Raw genomic sequence first — 18,341 nt, 5'->3', positions numbered from 1 at the left:
GAAAGGCCCTTTCGCCAACCCCCGCCTCGGGTATGGGCACTGATGACGCGGAGGAGGGAACACGTCCCCAGTGGGAATCGAACCCAGGACCTTCTATCTGTGAGGCGACAGCACTACCAACTGTGCCACCGTGCCCCCGTGAATCTGCCCTTAAAGGAATGGTTCATCAAAATAAATCTATCAATTACACACCCCATTAAGCCATGAATTCATGGAGATCTATTTTGTTTTTGTCGCATTCCTGAAACCAATAATTTGATTACTGGGTCATCGGCCAGTAGGTGACTCAGTAGGAGACTCCTTTGAGTGTCAGTAGGAGACTGTTTGAGTTGAGTAGGAAACTCAACATGGGTCGCACCAGCTGCTCTTTATTATTCTGACTTGTTGCTTGCTTGACTTGCTCCTGAAAAGTTGTAACTTTAACATACCCAAGTCTATATGAGATTATTTGGGATACATCTGCAAAATAACCTACGAAAAGGTCTAGATCTACTCCTCGCTACTACTACTAGATTTACAAACGCCACGACAGACTTTGTAGGGTACATCCATTTCGGAAGCAGACGGATCAGTTTATCTTAAAATGATGTAAAACGTTCTCAGATTCTATATAACATAATTATAGGCTGATATTTACGGGTGATAATAGTATGCTTTGGCCGGTTCATAGATCTTTGCTAGAATGTATGACGGTGTCAGCAAGCAACTGTCTGTCAAGGATTACAGATGTGGTCCGGGCACCTATAGGCTCCCAAATGCCTTTTTTAGCTATTAGCAGATGTACAAGCTCATAACTCGTGAATTCGTGCCGCATTCGTGCCCCTGGAACAAAAATATTTTTAGATGGGGGTCAGGACAAATACATAATGTTGGGGGCCCTTGACATGAAACGTTTGAACATCACTGACAACTTTTTCTGAAAACTGTTTAGATTTAGAAGACATTTTTTAATCAATCTCAGGTCTTAATGGGTCAAAAGAAAAATCAAAAGACATTTCAAATACTGCATAATGCACTGCCTAGCGGGCACCTACCCCCAAGTCACCAGCACAAATACAGACGCACCATACATATACGATATACCACTCCCACCACAAGCACCATTAGGCTCTCCAAAGCAGCTTACCCCCTTCGGAGTAAAAAGGCAACATGACTGGGAGAGTGTGAGGCCTTCTAAGTCCTGTATTATGCATCTATGAACACACAAGTGCACGACTGCTCCTGTCACTGAGGGTATGTTTGCCTGTGTGCGTGTGGGGCCTTGTGCGTGCCACATTCCCCAGATGCAGAGCAGCGGAAAGGCTGGTGGGCCCACTTTGCCAGAGGTGGGAGAGAGTGGGGGATGGAGGGCAGATTGATTGAAGGGCGAGGAAAAAAGACAGCGATGGAAAAAACAAAACAGGTGGATTCATGCTTTTGTTAAAATAAGTGTAGAGAGGGAGGGAGACCCGCACACTGTCACTTGCTGGTTCAAGAGCTTGTCAAATGTCAATGTTTCGGTCTTTCGACCTTCCTCAGGCATGGGTTAGGTTAGGTTAGGGTCAGATGCCTGAGGAAAGTCGAAAGACAGAAACGTTGCATTTGACATTAAATGAAAAGCTCTTGAACCAGCAAGTGACAGTGTGCGGGTCTTCGGGTCTCACTCCCTCTGCAGTCAGCTGCTTTGTCGCCGACGCACCATGTTGTCATTATAATAAGTTGAGTGTGCAGAGGTCTTCCCGTTAAAATAAGTGTAAAATAGCACTAATTATGATAGCAATCATTGCTATAGAGCAGGGGTACACAAACGCAACAATCTCTTTTTTTTATTAATATTGACGCATCCCGTTTTATTATTCTATGCCTGTATTATGCTAATTAGCAGCCTATAATAAGACGCAAAAGCAATGGTTGTTTTCACTGTTTTTACCCTCTCCTTCCCTCTAGTAAGGTTGAGATACCAACTTCATCCAATCAGAAGAGAGAACTCATAACAGGATAATCAACTGAAATAGGAGGGCTAAAACATTATTAAATAAATGTTTTTGATAAATGATCTTTGTGGGGTTTCTTTCAACTTTTTAGGTGGTTACCTGTAACCACCTGAATTCAGTCCCAAATGAAGACAAGTGCGAGTAGGGCTTGGATAGTTAAAAGGCATACTAGAAAGCAGATCCCAGGAGTTATAGGGTTGTAATATGAATGTGACGGCAGTCAAAGTAATTCAGTATTGCCAGTAGATACCTCAGATGTTCTTTAGAATAGATGGTCAGTATTGCCAGTAGATACCTCAGATGTTCTTTAGAATTGATGATCCAGCCTGTCACAGCATGAGTTCCTGTGTGTGTTAGAGAGAGTAATCTGATGATGGTCATCCTGTGGTAATGATGTTGAGTAAATAAGCAGTCTTGCTGTAATTGATACACACACTGTGCATTATGCACACATAGTCATTTGGTAGATCTGATGCTAAGTGCTCCATATCCTAACTAACATGGTGCCGTTTCTTATACAGTATGGCTAAGACCGTCCTGTTTATAAATATTACAATCCTGCAATGTGAGCTGCTTCCAAATAGTCTACCCAGGGGAAGTGTGGAGTCACACACATTCATACACAAAGCAATTACATGATGTTTGACGCACGCACCGCCTCACTGGTGACAATAACACACATCCCAATTAGCTTGCTGCTTCTGCACGATGCAGCTTCTGGCACTGTTGGGGACAAAGTCCAGCCTTTCCTGTGAACAACCCAAACACCCTCTGCTACGAGGTTCATGACCAAATCCTGATCCAAGAGTGATAAGGAGCTTAATTGCCCCACTGAGAGGAGACTGGACCCCACCCTTCCAAGTCATGCAATGGACCCTGACCAAATCACCACCAGGAAGCCTGGCCTATATTTCCCTGTGTGGGCCAAGGTCACTGGCCTCACCTTTGCTCTATATCTGTTGTGTGAGCTTGTAGGAAGATGTTATACTCATCAAACTGTAGACATCTGAGCCTAGCTAGGCCTTTCTCAGCCCCACCTCTCTCCCTGTGTTTTAGGATCCAAGATGGCCACAGCACCAGGAGCGGGTGGGGCAGAGGTGAGCGGGCGGGGTCGACATATGACCTTACTGGGCTGCATTCAAGACACTTGCCTTGTGTCAGACACAGCTTTGATGGATGTATTCTGCCCCCCTCCCCCATCAAACAAAATGTTTGGTCAAACCATGGGTTACATTGGAAATGCATTGGAGTGGCCATTAAACAGACACAAGACAAACGCAAGACAGGTGTCTTGAATTTGTGAACGCAGCCCAGTAAGGCCACCCCCTCCTGGTGCTGCGGCCATCTTGGATCCTAAAACACAGGGAGAGGTGAGGCCTAGAAAGGCCCTTGCTAAGCCCCTCCCTAAACTGCTATGGTCCAATCACAGATAAGCATAACATGGTTTAGACTAACCTCTCCACCAAGTTTTTCTATACGATAAAACATTGTTTTAAAAAAAAGAAATGTCACACATATTTTTCCAGTGCATACGGCAGGCCTTGTTGACAGATTTGGAAGAGATTTTAAAGGTCTGGTTCCAAAAATGAACCAGTATTTAATGTGTAAAATCCATATTTACATTTGAATGAATGAGCCTGGTTGGAAAGTGTCCAAGTGGGAGAGGGCGGGGCTTTGCTAAAGGTGAATTGTAATGCAACTTAAGCTGTTTGATAACTTGCATCAATTTATGACACTGTAAATAGTAAGCATTTTTCAAGTGTAATGGCGATTTGTGATCCAATTCATACCTACCATTACCAGAGGTGATTTGGGTTGTGTTCTCACGTTCACCTAACAATATCCATAATATGATAAAGATAATAAAAGCAATTCAATGTGCTGTTAAAATGATTTATTAAACATGTAAAAGGGTATTTGTCAAACATCACTTGCACAGAAAAGAAAAAAGGCATCACAAGCATTTTAAAAGCAAAAGTAAACATTTAAAACACTACATTTACACATCACTGTACAATATACACATAAATCTGATGACAAATAAAAATACCACACGCATGATAAAGGATATATTGACACATTTCATAAAAAGTAAACCACGCACTGATACAGAATATAGTCCAATTATCAGGATCAGATACTGAATAATGGTGACTTCTACCTCATTTGGCACTAAGGGTGATCGCAATCACACTCCTGATGTTTCCTGGCCAGATGTCATTGTGTTGTAAGGTACAATTCAGCAGCGCTTCCAGCGGCCTGCCCTTGTGCCCACTGAGCGTGACGAATGCTCATGACAAGAGGGTGATCATTGCATCCAGAAACTTGGTCCTGTCCTCAGTCTTCAGTTCAATTACTGAAGAGCAAGAAAATGGGTCAGAACAGAAGTGTATGACTAAAATTACCCGTCATATCAGTGGCATGTCGGCCTTACCATAAGTTACTGTAATAAGACATCATTGGGAGAGGTTTATTACAAATACATACAGTATACTACTATTCATCTGAATCACTTGAATATCGATAGGCAGTCTGGGGGAAATCTGTTATATATCAACATTCAATATGAATCCACATCGAGGCCTCATCGAGGAAGTACTGCATGTCCAATGTACATTTTAAATGTTTAGAATTGAAATCATAGCCATCAATAGAAAAACTGACAGCTACAAATTTTACAACAGCACTTAATTATACACTGTGACAGTTATCACATGAATACTCAGTAGTGATTGTTTCAGAGGTCTGAAGTTTAAATGAATGCAATTAAGGGCTGCCATCTAGAGGCCAATGTGAAGAAAATCAATGGAGCACATTGGAAAGATCCCCCCAGGACTCACTCAATCAAACCTGTTATTAATAAAGTATTCAGTTAATGAATCAATGAATCAAAGCAACATTATGACAGCTATCAGTTTGAGACTTTGCTTGAAACATACCGGATGTATCAAAGTGGTCATGGAGTGTTCTGGAGCTGGTGCTCTCCGCAGCTTTCTCAAACGCCCGGCCAAAGAAACTAGTAAAAAGGGAAACACTTCAGTCATCAAATGCATATAAAATAGATGCACATAATTAAAAAAAAAAAATATATATATATATATATATATATATATATATAACATATATATGTAGAGAGAGAGAGAGAGAGAAGTCATGCAGCTCAACTCAGAGGAGCCTTACTTCTTCTTGTCAGAGGTCTCAGACTCTGGAGGGATGCCCAGGATGATGACCGTGCCCTTTTCCACATCCAAGGGAGCAGCCATGATCAGGGGCAGCAGCCTACAGCGCTTGTTCCTCGTCTGATTGAGGAGAGGAAGAAATTAAGAATTTAACAACTGCGCTCACAAGCAGAGCAACTTCCTCTCAGTGTTTGGATGGCGATGCGCCTCGGGAAACTCACAGAACGGACAAAAGCTGACAGGAGGTACTTGCTGAGCAGAGTTAAGGCCATGGGTTTGGAAAACAACTTCACATCTGGGGTGCCCTATATGTATATAATGGAGGAAAGGATTAAGAGTTTGCAGAGTGTGTATAAGGCAGTAAGTCACAGGATACACATACAATTGTAACACAGACATGCACTGACCTCCATGAGGTAGCAGTAGAGGAATGGTCCCTGGGACACGATGAGATTGGTACAAATGCAACTGGCCAACGTCTGTTGGATGGCCATCAGCTTCTTTTTGGCCATGTTAATGCCCAAGTGTAACCGCTCCAGGTTACTCCTGCATGGCGAGACAGGGAGAAAAAAGTTTGACTTCAGATAAATAATCATATTTTGCTGATACTACACTATGTGAAAATCGAATTTACACAATTTTAGTCAATTTCTCTTCCCTCCTGCAAAACATGTTTTATGCATTTTTTGTGACAAGCAGTACAATCACCCTCACTAATAAACACTAATAGGGGAAAAGGTTGTGTGACTCGAATTCCTGTGAAAGATACCTGGAAAGGCAGTCGAGAGCCTTTATGAAGTTGTCGCTGGCGCACTCATCTTTCTCTGTGTTCTCAAGCAAGGCAGTGGCAGCATGCACAACATCACTGGCCAGGAAACGGTTCTTAAAGCCAAAGTGAACACCAAACGTCTGGATACGGATGTCCTTCATACTGTTGCGTGGGTGTGACACATACAATGGGAATTGCAACAACCTTCACTTAGAAGTAAATACTGTAAATGTATTATTTAAAAAGCAGTTTGACTGTCATTTCTTTTGTAAATGTATCTATGACCATACCCAAATTTATTAGAAGACTCCTCTATAACATCCCTCAAGTTCTCTTTGATTGACATGTCCATGGAGTTGAATTTCTGACGGACCTGCTTCAATGGCAAACTGAGAAGAGATAACAAAACATTCAAGTGCTAGTGAGAAACACAGCATATTGTCCCAACATCCAATTCAGCAGGTCAGGTTATTTCTATTATTTAATTCAGGTTCCGTGGCAGAGAAGGCAATGCTTAACTCCTGCTCCATAAACATTGAATCCTTATCGCATCAAATCAATACAACCTGCTGATGACTGAAATACTGTCAGTGTTTATGCAGTCTGGCTCCATACAATACCTATCCTTTTAGATGAATCCTAGGACTCACCCCATGTCTGCTAGGAACTCCTGGAGTTTCTTCTGTCCAGTCAGAGACCACAGTTTGAAGTTGCAGGACGTGTAGCTAGAGTTATAAATACTCTCATAAAGAGACCAGTGCTGGTAGAGCGTCAGACGAAGACTGGGATGCCACAGTTAAAGAAAAACACCAAGAGAGGGGGAGAGGACGCAACCACATAATGGGCACCAATGATTGTTACAACATGTGAACAGTGAAGTGTTGGACCAGGGTAAAATGTTATGTCATGCTAGTGTATCCAGGATACTCGTATTCAAAAGAGATCCTCATGCAGTCGATGGAGAGGGAGTTCTCCTCGTCCTCGTTCCTGTGGTTGTGACGGGAGACGTGACGCTGCAGGGTGGCGATGTCTGTCACATACTTCATGCTGACATAGATGAGGGACAGACAGCATGTTGACATGGGTGTCCAGATAAAATCATGCGCTATGTATATTGCAATTCACAACTTTCGTCAAAACATTGGTAGCTTTATAACAAGATTTATTTAGCATAGCAAGTGTGTGACTGCATTCCTCCAAAATATAAAATGTGAAAATGATATTGCTACAATAAGATGACAGAGAAGTTAGTATAATTTGTTTATGTATATAACTACATTTGGAAATGGTAAACATTATTATACTTGGCATATTACTTACTTTGTGATTTTATCATGAACCCACTGGTCTGCCAGGCCAATGATAGCCCACCTGCAAAACACCAAAACAATTTGTCTCAGATTCCACACTGCTGTGCATCAAAATTATAAAAACAATCATAATAGTGCACAATTAAGGCAATGTCTCACATGTATACAGTTCAGATATTTTAATGCTTCTTTTAAAGCCACAAATACAATACAGCAATAGCTTACCACAGCATATCCTTGGTATCTTTAGTCAACACCCAGGCCAGCTCAAATATCACCATTGCAGCCTGACAAGAGGAATGCATTTAAAAACAAATAGATTTTAAACAATTGGGTTTCTTAGAGACATTAGCCTATAATAAAGCTAATAGAAAGGGTGAACAAAAATAAATTAATATATACTCACAGAGGTACCATGGTATTCATACTGTTCATAGTCAAACAAGATCTCACGTCTGTGAAATGAGCACGGAAGTTAACATTAACGTCTGCACTGTGCTTTATGAACATTTGTTACCTCCTCCTCCTAAGAGAATATATATTACCTGCGTGCCTCCCATTCTCTCTTCGCCCGCTGCCGTTCAATCCTCCTTTCCACTGCTCCCTAAAATGACATGATGGCAAATGATACAGCCGCTAGTTAGCATCACTGTACTTACAGCAGATCAGTGTTTTGCGAGTATGAATATAAAAATCACTCGTGTGAACATCAGCCAATCAAATCAGATCATACATCAGCCAATCAAATCGTCACATTCCGTTCTCATACACACGAATGAAAACGTGTGCCCCTCAAAAACTATTAACACGCACGTCTTCAAATCTCCTGCGCTTCCCAGAAGGCTCTGTGCTCTCGTCACTTTCATTCCCAGAGTCATCTCCCTCTTCATCTTCATCGCGGAAGATGTCATCGTAGGAGGGCACACCCAGGTCATCATCCTGTTTGATCAGAAGCTTGATCTGTGGGAAGGAAAGACAAGATAGATTTGTACATGTTAACATACCATACCTGCTGACATGGGATTCCAAGGCTTTTTGTGAGGCTTAACACGACACAGTAAGATCGGTTTTGTGATAACAGGACATAAGTGTACTAGAACACAAGACAAAGGAGGGAAGAAATGGTAATATCTACTCAGGAGGTCAATACAAGGAATCAACACAACCAGGATAAAATGCAATCCGTCTCAATTTCATTTAATACTGAAAAATGATATGGTTGGGCATATTTTTTTAACTTTACCATACTTTAACTTTAATTTACACCCTTTCATAATTGGTTCTAAATTGTAAAGCACTTTGATAAGTATTAGTTTGTTTGAAATGTGTTATAGAAAAAAAAGAAAAAGATGTACAGCAGTGGCTCTTTAGTAGAAGAGAAAGAGATTTTTTGGGGGAAATCGACAACACTGTTGTAGGACCAAGTATAGAATACTACTAATCGATTTAGTCGATTATTAAAAAGAATAATGTTTTTTCATGAAGGTCGATTGATATTTAAAATATGTATATTGTTTTTAAAAAGCTTCTCAATTATTCGCATTGATACCTTGTGCCAACTACAAATTAGTTATTGCTATACATCTAGCAACATAATATATGTTTGTTTTATTTATGAATAAGAATTTGAAGGTTTTCAGAAATCGATAGAAGAAAATTAGTTGGGAGGTACTGTAGAGCAGCTGGCTCTCTACTTGGCACTGGCTTAGTGTTGAAGTAGTCTCTCGAGTCGAGACAGACTGTTGACTCCGTCAAATTCAAGGAAAAGAGGGCGCTGTTTTTTCTTATTTTTTTGACGATGGGTTCTAAGATTGGTGTTGGTGTCCTTGAGAAAGACACTCATCACATGAGCGGGTTGGTGCCTGCCTTGCATGTTACCTCCAACATTGTTGTGTCTGTGAATGGATACTTGAGAAAGACCTATACTGGTCTATACGTATTTCCTGCCTGCTGTGTTCGTGAATAAAAATTGTCTGGAGCATACAAAGTGAATTGCGAGCCCCTACTTTTGTCTATGTTATCTGTTTAACAGTTTGGCTCAGCACCAAGACCGGAGGATGTGCGTTACATTATCTTATTCTGAATGGTTGAATGTAGCACACACTGTACATTGCTTTGTAGAAAAGCGCTATAGAAATGCAAAAGAAAAAATAACTTTGCTATCCCACCTGATTGTCATTGTAGACATTGACCACATCCACAGGCCGATGGGTGTCACAAATGAAGAAGATGGAGTCTTCATCTGGCAAGAGTGTCTCCAGGAGGTCAACGTTGGCCCCACAGTTGATCAGAACAAAAAAACGAAACTACAAAAACAAAATAAGTCAGGTTTACAAACTAAGTATACATTGATGAGGTGCAGCCATAAACAAACAAGTATGCATTGCAAAAATAATTTTCAGTGAGATTGAACAATCAACAGCTCTTTCTGATCATCAGCCACATTACATTAGTTATTTTTACTAAAGTCCATTCGCTGTTTTGTTCACAAAACACCAATTACCTGCTCCTTGTGTTCAAGAAAAGCAGTGCCCAAGTCTTGCCAGCCTGTAACTGGTACCAGCGTGTATTGGATCTGGTCACAGTGGAAAAGTGCCTAACGAAGAGTAAACAAGGTCAGTTTAATACAGATTTCTTTTTTTACTGACAATGAATACATTTAAAATCTCCAAGACAAGACAGCTACATTGTGGCAGTTTATTAACAAGTTAACAACAATCATCAGAGCTCCAACCCACCACTAGATAGATAGTAGGCCTACTGTAAACAAGTGTACAAGATGAATAATTTAACTCTATACTTTACCTGCAGTATTTTACAGGCACAAAGAGCATCGATGTCTGATGAAACCAGAAGGGCGACTCTCTGTAATGTTTCAGGGGAAAGAAACGTACTTTGTCAGTGTATTATACGCATTTCTAAATAACTTGCATTAGCTAACTTAGCATAAACAATAACTCGCACCTGGTTGGCGACAACATCGTAAAACTCCTTTCTTATGTCCGTAACAAACATTATATCCGCAATGTGATAATGTATATTTAAAAGACTTCAAGACGGTGGAAAAAAACATAAAACACCATAGAGCGAAAAATATTTCGCTAAATAATAACAGTGTTGTCAGAGCCTTTGCTGTCTTTCTTCCTTGTTAGAAATGTGCCGCCAAAACCATACGTCACATCCAACCAATCAGAGCTGGTGGGGCAAGTACAGATAGCGTCTGATTGGCTACTTGTTGTAAAGACAACCCCCGAAGACCGGGTTGTTCAGCCTCCACTCAAACCGATCCAGAATCAGTTTACATACGTTTCCAAGATTTTTCCAAAAGAGCTGATCTACAAGCTCAGCTTGTGCCATGAGCTTAGATCAGCTATTTCTGAATATGCATATTTAGAAAATAGGGTAAAATAAAAGTGGTTAAACTTATTGTGATGCTGCATTAAGTCCTTTTGATGGGGGCCCCGGCCCCCGCCCCTGGAACCCCTTCAAGAAGGACCCCTGAAGCCCTTTGAGAACCACTATAGTGGCTCTGCCAGTCTGCCTGGCAGGCAACTTTGCTCCCCAAATGAACATAATTAAGTTGATATCAGCCAGAAGTTATTAGCGTTTAATTAATTAAATTAAGCTGCAATGCATTTTCGTACACTTGGGTATTGCCTTGCAGACCTCTTTATATTCTATACTTCTGAAGATTAATATTTAATTGTATGAAGATTTCCTCTATACAATTCAATTCGAAATTATAGCAAAAGGTCTACAGGGCAAACATGATTACAGTTCGGTGAATGAGCAGGAAACCTGGTAGGCCTATATTGTTTTATAAGATTAGCTTTTTAAACAAAAAACTATTTCATATACCACATGCTATATGATCATGATAAGCCATATTAGGGTTCATAATAAGCAAACTGACTATGCAAAGATTTGAGAAGTTTATTTAGAAACAACAAGTTTCATGAAAAGCATCACATGTACAATCAGGATACTGTGTCCACAGGAGCAGGTGTTTAGGCTAAGGTTGTTTTAGTTAGTTGCACGCTGCTGTTGCACACCCAAAATAGACGATCTACAAGCTCACGTGTTGCAGTGCAAAACACTGTGAACTTGTCGATTTATTTTGGTGCGTGACACGGGGAGCAACCATGTAAAAATCAGGCATAAGTGTCCAACAATTAAGCTATGGTAATCAGCATGACAACGCACTAGCTTAAAATTTTAAAAATCCCTGACCACAGTAGCAAATCTGAAAGAAATCATGATTCATTTGGGATCTTAGAAACCCTACCTTCATCTGAAAGAAAGATATATAGAAAAAAATAAAATCACACCAGAGAAATAAGGAGTTGCTTTAGGGCCTGTAGATACCAAGGTCAGGCATGATGACCTAATAAGAGTATAGTATACTTTACCAGTGGAGCATGCATGATGACATCATTTACAGTATTTACTCAGAGCAGTGGGGTATAGCATCTACCCACAATTGTGAAATATTGTTTGTACACATAAATAATCAAAATCAAGCTAATTCCGTTATGCCCAAAACGCAAATAAATTAAATATAGCACTTTTAATGACTTGTGCATTATCCCACAAATAAGATCTACAAAAGGAAACTGACATAAAATATTGGTCTCAATGATCAGTAAAATATTGTTTCTAATTCAGTTTCCCAACTGCCGCTCACTTGGTTATAAGTTGTGGCTTTATCCCCTTAACTGGAAACATTTTGTACCCATCAAATACACATTTAAATCTAGAGAAAGAACTGAAAAACATTTGAGGTAAATGATAAAAGGCAGCATGTCAAATTTTAAACATAACCTAGACATATTGAAATGGCAACGCTTCACATCAATAGCAAAACAATCATGAGCTAAGATACAGACCCAAGTAATTTCTAGAACATACTGTAAAAGTGTAAAAAAAATCAAGAAAATATTCCCCACCATGATCAGTGTAAATATGGTCAATTGGTTAACAGAGGACCACTGCGCAATGCAATAAACAAAGGCACAAAGTAGTCTGTTGTTTCTGCCAAACCATTTGGTCTAAAATTATGTGATCCGATTGCTTCTGCTCAATTCACAGCAATGAACAAAGTGCTTTGATCCAAAGGCTTCATGTGGATCAATACAATGGCTGCTTTTTTAAGTTCCTGTGTAAGACCATCCGGAAAAAAGAAAGACCCGGACAAAAAGGGAAACAAAGAACAACAAACCAAACTATCATCTGATCTGTGGCTTGTCTGTCCATCAATCTGTTGACAGTAAGAAACAGCACACAAACATCCCGAGACATAAATAGCAGAAACAATGAACCCTCCCCTGTAAGTGCTGAGAATATATTTTTTTCTACGAACAGGATATAAAACCTCAGCAGCAGAAACAGTGGAAAGTTAGCACCACATACCAGGAGGGGTTAGGCCTTTAAAGTCAGACCAACCCCACACAGTTTCAACAGAAGGGTCTGATTCCATTTCAGCTCCTATCAATCTACTCCTGCCTACTGGATGATGTCTTACCCCCAACCACCTGATATTATGCAGCTGGTACAATACAGTGGAAAAGTGCTAATAGTCAGCACTTCAAAAGGGCTTGAATAGGTAAGGAGAAGGATCTAGGTCGCAGTAACAGAACCAGGCCAAAGCCTGAGACTACCACTTTACAGTATTACCCAATTTGCAGCCTAGTTGATGTTGGTGTAAAAACCAAACACTGAAGGCTTTGCAAAAAGTGATATTCCAAAATCTGTTAATGGAAATATGGTGACATTCATGTGCTTAGGAAGACAGATATTTAAAGCACTAGACAGGAGTGGCAAGTGCCCAAGATGTTTTCTATATGATGCAATTGCAAGGGCAAACAAAGACGGGATTGTATTTAGAATACGGTAGTCTGCAGAAAAACTCATCTCAATCAATCATTTCAAGATGAAAAGGAAAAGAAACATCAAGACATCAGATCTACAATTTCTACCCTGGTCTTCAAGAACAGATAAAACTTGGAGAAACTCTCAAGCAGTGCCTTTGGTTAAGGAACTGTTATACAAGAAGTTAGTAAGAACACAAAAGGCAGTGGGCTATTTGTCTAGTGTTTTGTTGAGCTGATTAGCAGTTGTGTATATCTGAAGTTCTGTACAGTAAGTGTGTGGGAAAATTGGCCTATTACAAATTTCACAAAAACGGCAACGTTGTCCAGTTACAGTGCTTTCTACAGGGGCAAGATGTAATTGGAGTTGGCCAATTTGCGTTCCTGTGCAGCGGGTACTGTCTCTCTATGACGTAGAGGCCTGTTGCAGTCGGGGTCCTGTAGCGGTGGATAGTGCTGTCTGTAACACAACCAAGCGAATGCAAATCCCAGCAGAGATCCTACCAAAACATCTGCATGGAGGAGAGAGAGAACAGAACAATCATATCATTATTCATCTGAGCATGGGGACATTACCTGGTTTTATTCTTTGTGCCTAGCTGGAAGATGGACCTAGACCTCTTTTTATTTCATGCATGTGTAATATGCATCATATGCTATGATTAGAATATTTAAGACTAATATCATATTTTTATTTATTGCACTACCCTTTTTTACAATACATTATTTTAAATGTTTAGGCTCACACCTTGCCAGTGGTGCTTGTAGTCACAGGTTCTGGAGAGGGCTATCATGGATGCGATTAGTATCGGGGTGAGGAAGACACACAGCCGCCATGCCCTGCCTTGGCCCCCTGGACTGAAGCACCGCAGTTTACCTCCCACATACAGCGCTGTGAAACCCAACCCAGCAAAGGCAACTGGGGAAAGAGACAGAATGAGACCCATGAGAAGCACTGAAAATACTTATTTGCATTTATTTTTATTTTTTTTATTAAAGTTTTTATCCCACAATTTTGTAACCCAGTTTTTCTTTTCACCCAGTGCCAATTATCTAATGTAATCCTGGGCACTACACTTCCTCTGCCAACCTGGGGGGGCAGCGGACTGACCTCATGCCTCCTTCTATGCATGAGGAGTCCATGCTGCTTCTTTTCACCTGACAGAGGGGAATTTCCCCGGCCGGACGTAGCGCGTGGAAGGGACACGTTATTCCGACCAGTTCCTTTCCCCTCCATCAGGCGCCCCGGCTGGCCAGGGGGAGGTAGTTTTAGAGACCAGGATTACGGCATGTTTTTGTGAGGGTATCTATCCTAGGGGACACGGGAAAAACATGCAAACTCCACACAGAAAGGCCCTATCGCCAACCCCCGCCTCGGGTATGGGCACTGATGACGCGGAGGAGGGAACACGCCGCCAGTGCCCACAGCGTCCCCAGCGGGAATCGAACCCAGGACCTTCTAGCTGTGAGGCGACAGCACTACCAACTGTGCCACCGTGCACCGTATTTGCATTTGAAACTATTAGGCTACTCTATGCCCTTTAAAAACAAAAACACACACTAAATACCATATCGTTTCCTTTGTGACTGTTAATATGCGAACAGGGACAGGGAACTCTCTTACAGGAGGAGTGTCCACTGGGGAAACTCTTCCTTCCTTCCATGACGACATCTGGGTCACCGCTGCAGTGCATCTCCAGGTTCATCTGACCGTCTGGGAAACATCGGTAAAAGAAGTCTGGTCGTGGCCTGGGACAGGGACATTCCATCATGATACTGAATTTTGTGGTGCGCTGGTGCAAGACAACTGCTTACATAGTAGATTTATAGATTACACACATGCATGCTCCAGAATGAACTCACCTGCCAACGACCAGCTTGATGGCGTTGGTGAAAACACCATTCAAAACCAGAGTCAGAGTCACAGCTGTAGGTGAGAGGAAGACCGAGAATACAACTTTATCAATCTCAGACTCGTGGTCATCCTTCCCTTCTTACTGTATGCCTTAATGGTGCCTTTATTTCCAGTTTAATACAATTTCCGTAAACCATTGATGATCCTTACCTAGGGATGCTTCCTTGAGGTCTCCTCTCTCGACCCTCTTCAGGAGGGTGAACATCATGATTACTATCAGAGGGGTGAAACACGCCACACTCTGGTGCAAAGACAAATAGAAAATAAACATTAAGTTAGAGAGTTATCTTTTAAAATATATCAGCTGAAAAAGGGATTGTGTCAACTACAAATCACATCCAGTGATGAGGTTTTGAGAGAATACCTGAAAAATAGTCTTCTAGCCATCAATAGAGTTCAACAATGGTGAACTTTAACCAGCCGTCAATCAATAGAAAAGAAGAATCAAGAAGGTTTATTTCTCACTACTCATACAGGTATACAGTACAATACAGGTTAAATTTGCCTTAATTACATTGCATCCTTAGCAATCTCACTATTGCACATTTGTACATAAAATGACGAAGCTGAAACAATATACTGTATTGTGCAGCCCTAGGATTACCCTACTATTTGTCAATATGGATGCCACGATAAAGGTTTATTGGTGATTAGTGTGCAGACTAATTTTTCAGGTTTCTTTCTCTAAAACTCATGAAGTGTGATTTGCAGTTCACACAAATAATCACTTTTCTTTTTTTGTATATGGACATCACAATCACATTGCATAATTGTACAACCAGCAGATGTATTGCTTACAGTGTGTTCACACAATTGCTAATTTTCACCACCTGTCCACAGGAGATTTTACTAAAAATACGTAACACTTAAAAACAGTTAAAAAATAAACCAATCAAGTACACAAAAGGAATATATACCAACAAAATTACAATACCCATTACATTCTTGCCCATGTATTTTAAAAATCACACCCCCGTGTGAATGAGGGGCGCTCAGTCTTTCTTTGTCATCAATGTTTGTGTCATGCAATGTTTGTGTTTAAACAAACATAAAAATTGTCAATGACATTTAATGTTTGTGGTTTAAATTTGGGTTACACGCACCAAAAGCTGGACATAGGAGGGGCAATCGCCTCTCAAAAAGAGAACTGGAAGAGAGGACAGATGAACCCACTCAAACCTATCTCAATAAATGGCTTGTTTGTGTTTGTGTAGCAGAGTGGCTCACAGCCTCAGTCTGATGACCTATAAAAGCAGAATATCTCCCCCAGGCTATATGAAAGTCCCTTTCGTCCCCCTTCGTCTAGTGGACAAGATTTGAGCCTTCTACACGGGAGACCTTTGTTTGCATCCCAGGCGTTACATTTGCACCAATAAATGTTCATAGACTTTTCATGTTTTACAAGAGAAACCAGCAGGAGGATATTTATATCAAGAAACCTCACAAGTGTATAATACTCACAAACATAAGAGAGGTAGGTACATGGTCCCTTTCCACACGATGGAACTTATACAACCACACCTCCTCTGCCTGGATTTCACGGTTGAATGGAGGAAGCTGCTCTGTTACACTGTGTTACACATACATACATACAGTACGCACACACACACACACACACACACACACACACACACACACACACACACACACACACACACACACACACACACACACACACACACACACACACACACACACACACACACACACAGACCATTTGTTACTACAAATGGAACAACACAATCCATTTTTAATAACGGAATCATTAGAACATAAACATCTAACAAAAGGCATACTCACAGGAACACAATCAAAAGCACCATTCGGATGGATACCTCAGAGAGGAACCCACGTAGGAGCTTCCTCTTCATTTTATTTCTTAAAGTGCACTTCAGTCAACAGCCAACATGTTCTTCATTCTAGAGAACCCCTTCCTAAAAGGTGTGGTTAAGAAAAATACATTAGCCTACATGTGCTTCTGTGCTGCACCTTCACCTTACTAGAACAACATAATACCTGACACACCTAGACCACAGCATGCTGTCATCTCTGCATTAAGCAAAGCACCTGCTCATACACACAGTGACACCATAGCGAGTATATAATAGCGAGTCGCATTGTTTCACTTTATGCATCTAAAGTCGCTATTAGCGACTTAGATGCATAAAGTGAAACAATGTAATTTCTGGCCTGCCAGCAAAAACACATCAAGCATGATAGGCCTCGCCTTATTTAACGTATTCAATTACCGGGTACGTTAGTTACTAAAACAAAAGCATCTCAAACTCAAGTCAGCTATGCTACTGTCTTTAGCAACATCTGTCAAGCTTGCTAGACATCTGGTCTGGGACTGTATTTAAGCATCCCCTATGCGTATGGCATGTACGTTATTTATTACTAACCTTAAATAATGTCCTTTATCTGCCTCCACGTAGTCACATATTGGTGATGATAACGTGGATCAGGCCTACACATCAATCACTCCATTTGTAGCATTCCTGCAACTATACTACCGTGTTTGAAGAGGACAGGACATACAGTCACAGAACAGTGGGATGATGCCACGGAGCAAGCCGAAGCAAGTCCGTGAAAGCACTTCAAACAGCCGAGCCACTTCTGGTTAAAGATTTCCACAATAAGAGCATACACAATAATAATAACAATAATAATAATAATACCTTAAATATTTGTTATATCCACCAGACAGTGTCAATTATTTCAGACTTATCACACTCTAATATTTAATATATCACACATATATTTCAACAGCAGTCTAATTAACTTAAGAGTTAACTTAAGACCATAGCAATGAATGCTACAAATCGCTTCTTGTCCACCCATGCCATGCAACTACACTTCTATCTGTTCACATTTATATCCATAGATAGATTATGTCTGTTTATTATATCAATACATTCCTTATTTTCCCGTTTCCTGCTGTCCTGCCCAAATATATTTACCGCTTCAGCATTATGACAACGACAATCCGCTTTTTGCTCTTATCATAACTTCCCATTCATTCTCCTTATTCTTTGTGAAATAATACTGTATATTTAAAAATAACAAAAAAAAAATTGTGACACGCCTACTGAAAAAAACGCACCACACACGCTGCGTGGAAGCAGGTAGCTTCCTGGACCCCTACTCAAATCTAGTCTAATAGTCTAGTCTATGGATTAAAATAATATCAAACATGTAGTCATTATATTAATTAAGCGCTGCAGTAACGTTAACATGAATAAGCATGGAAACAACAGCGGATGGCTACACTACAAATTAATCATATTTCCCAATCCGACTCTGCATCAAATGGCCACGTCAGTCATGT

At 40.6% G+C, this 18,341-nt stretch overlaps 2 protein-coding genes across 2 annotated transcripts; both read right to left on the bottom strand.

The window, feature by feature from the left end:
* Nucleotides 1-3,933: 3,933 nt before the first annotated feature.
* cdc45 (CDC45 cell division cycle 45 homolog) lies at nt 3,934-10,358 on the bottom strand. The gene is made up of 18 exons (XM_083783184.1): nt 10,196-10,358; nt 10,037-10,096; nt 9,735-9,827; nt 9,400-9,537; nt 8,045-8,191; nt 7,777-7,835; nt 7,638-7,686; nt 7,457-7,518; nt 7,242-7,292; nt 6,849-6,968; nt 6,572-6,703; nt 6,212-6,310; nt 5,922-6,083; nt 5,560-5,698; nt 5,374-5,457; nt 5,154-5,272; nt 4,913-4,989; nt 3,934-4,329 (listed from the first exon to the last, which is right to left on the bottom strand). The coding sequence occupies exons 1-18, from the start codon at nt 10,244-10,246 to the stop codon at nt 4,265-4,267; spliced, it is 1,707 nt and encodes a 568-aa protein (XP_083639310.1). The 5' UTR covers nt 10,247-10,358; the 3' UTR covers nt 3,934-4,264.
* A 792-nt stretch (nt 10,359-11,150) lies between these two features.
* On the bottom strand, nt 11,151-17,552 carry plpp5 (phospholipid phosphatase 5). The gene is made up of 8 exons (XM_083785004.1): nt 17,416-17,552; nt 16,814-16,947; nt 16,475-16,583; nt 15,164-15,254; nt 14,962-15,025; nt 14,723-14,847; nt 13,847-14,017; nt 11,151-13,610 (listed from the first exon to the last, which is right to left on the bottom strand). The coding sequence occupies exons 2-8, from the start codon at nt 16,882-16,884 to the stop codon at nt 13,441-13,443; spliced, it is 801 nt and encodes a 266-aa protein (XP_083641130.1). The 5' UTR covers nt 16,885-16,947; nt 17,416-17,552; the 3' UTR covers nt 11,151-13,440.
* Nucleotides 17,553-18,341: the final 789 nt, after the last annotated feature.

Source organism: Protomyctophum parallelum (genome assembly GCF_964188405.1).
Source record: "Protomyctophum parallelum genome assembly, chromosome: 15".
Taxonomy (NCBI): Eukaryota; Metazoa; Chordata; class Actinopteri; order Myctophiformes; family Myctophidae; genus Protomyctophum; species Protomyctophum parallelum.
The sequence above is the reverse complement of the archived record's forward strand: the minus strand, read 5'-3'. Positions and strand labels throughout refer to the sequence as shown.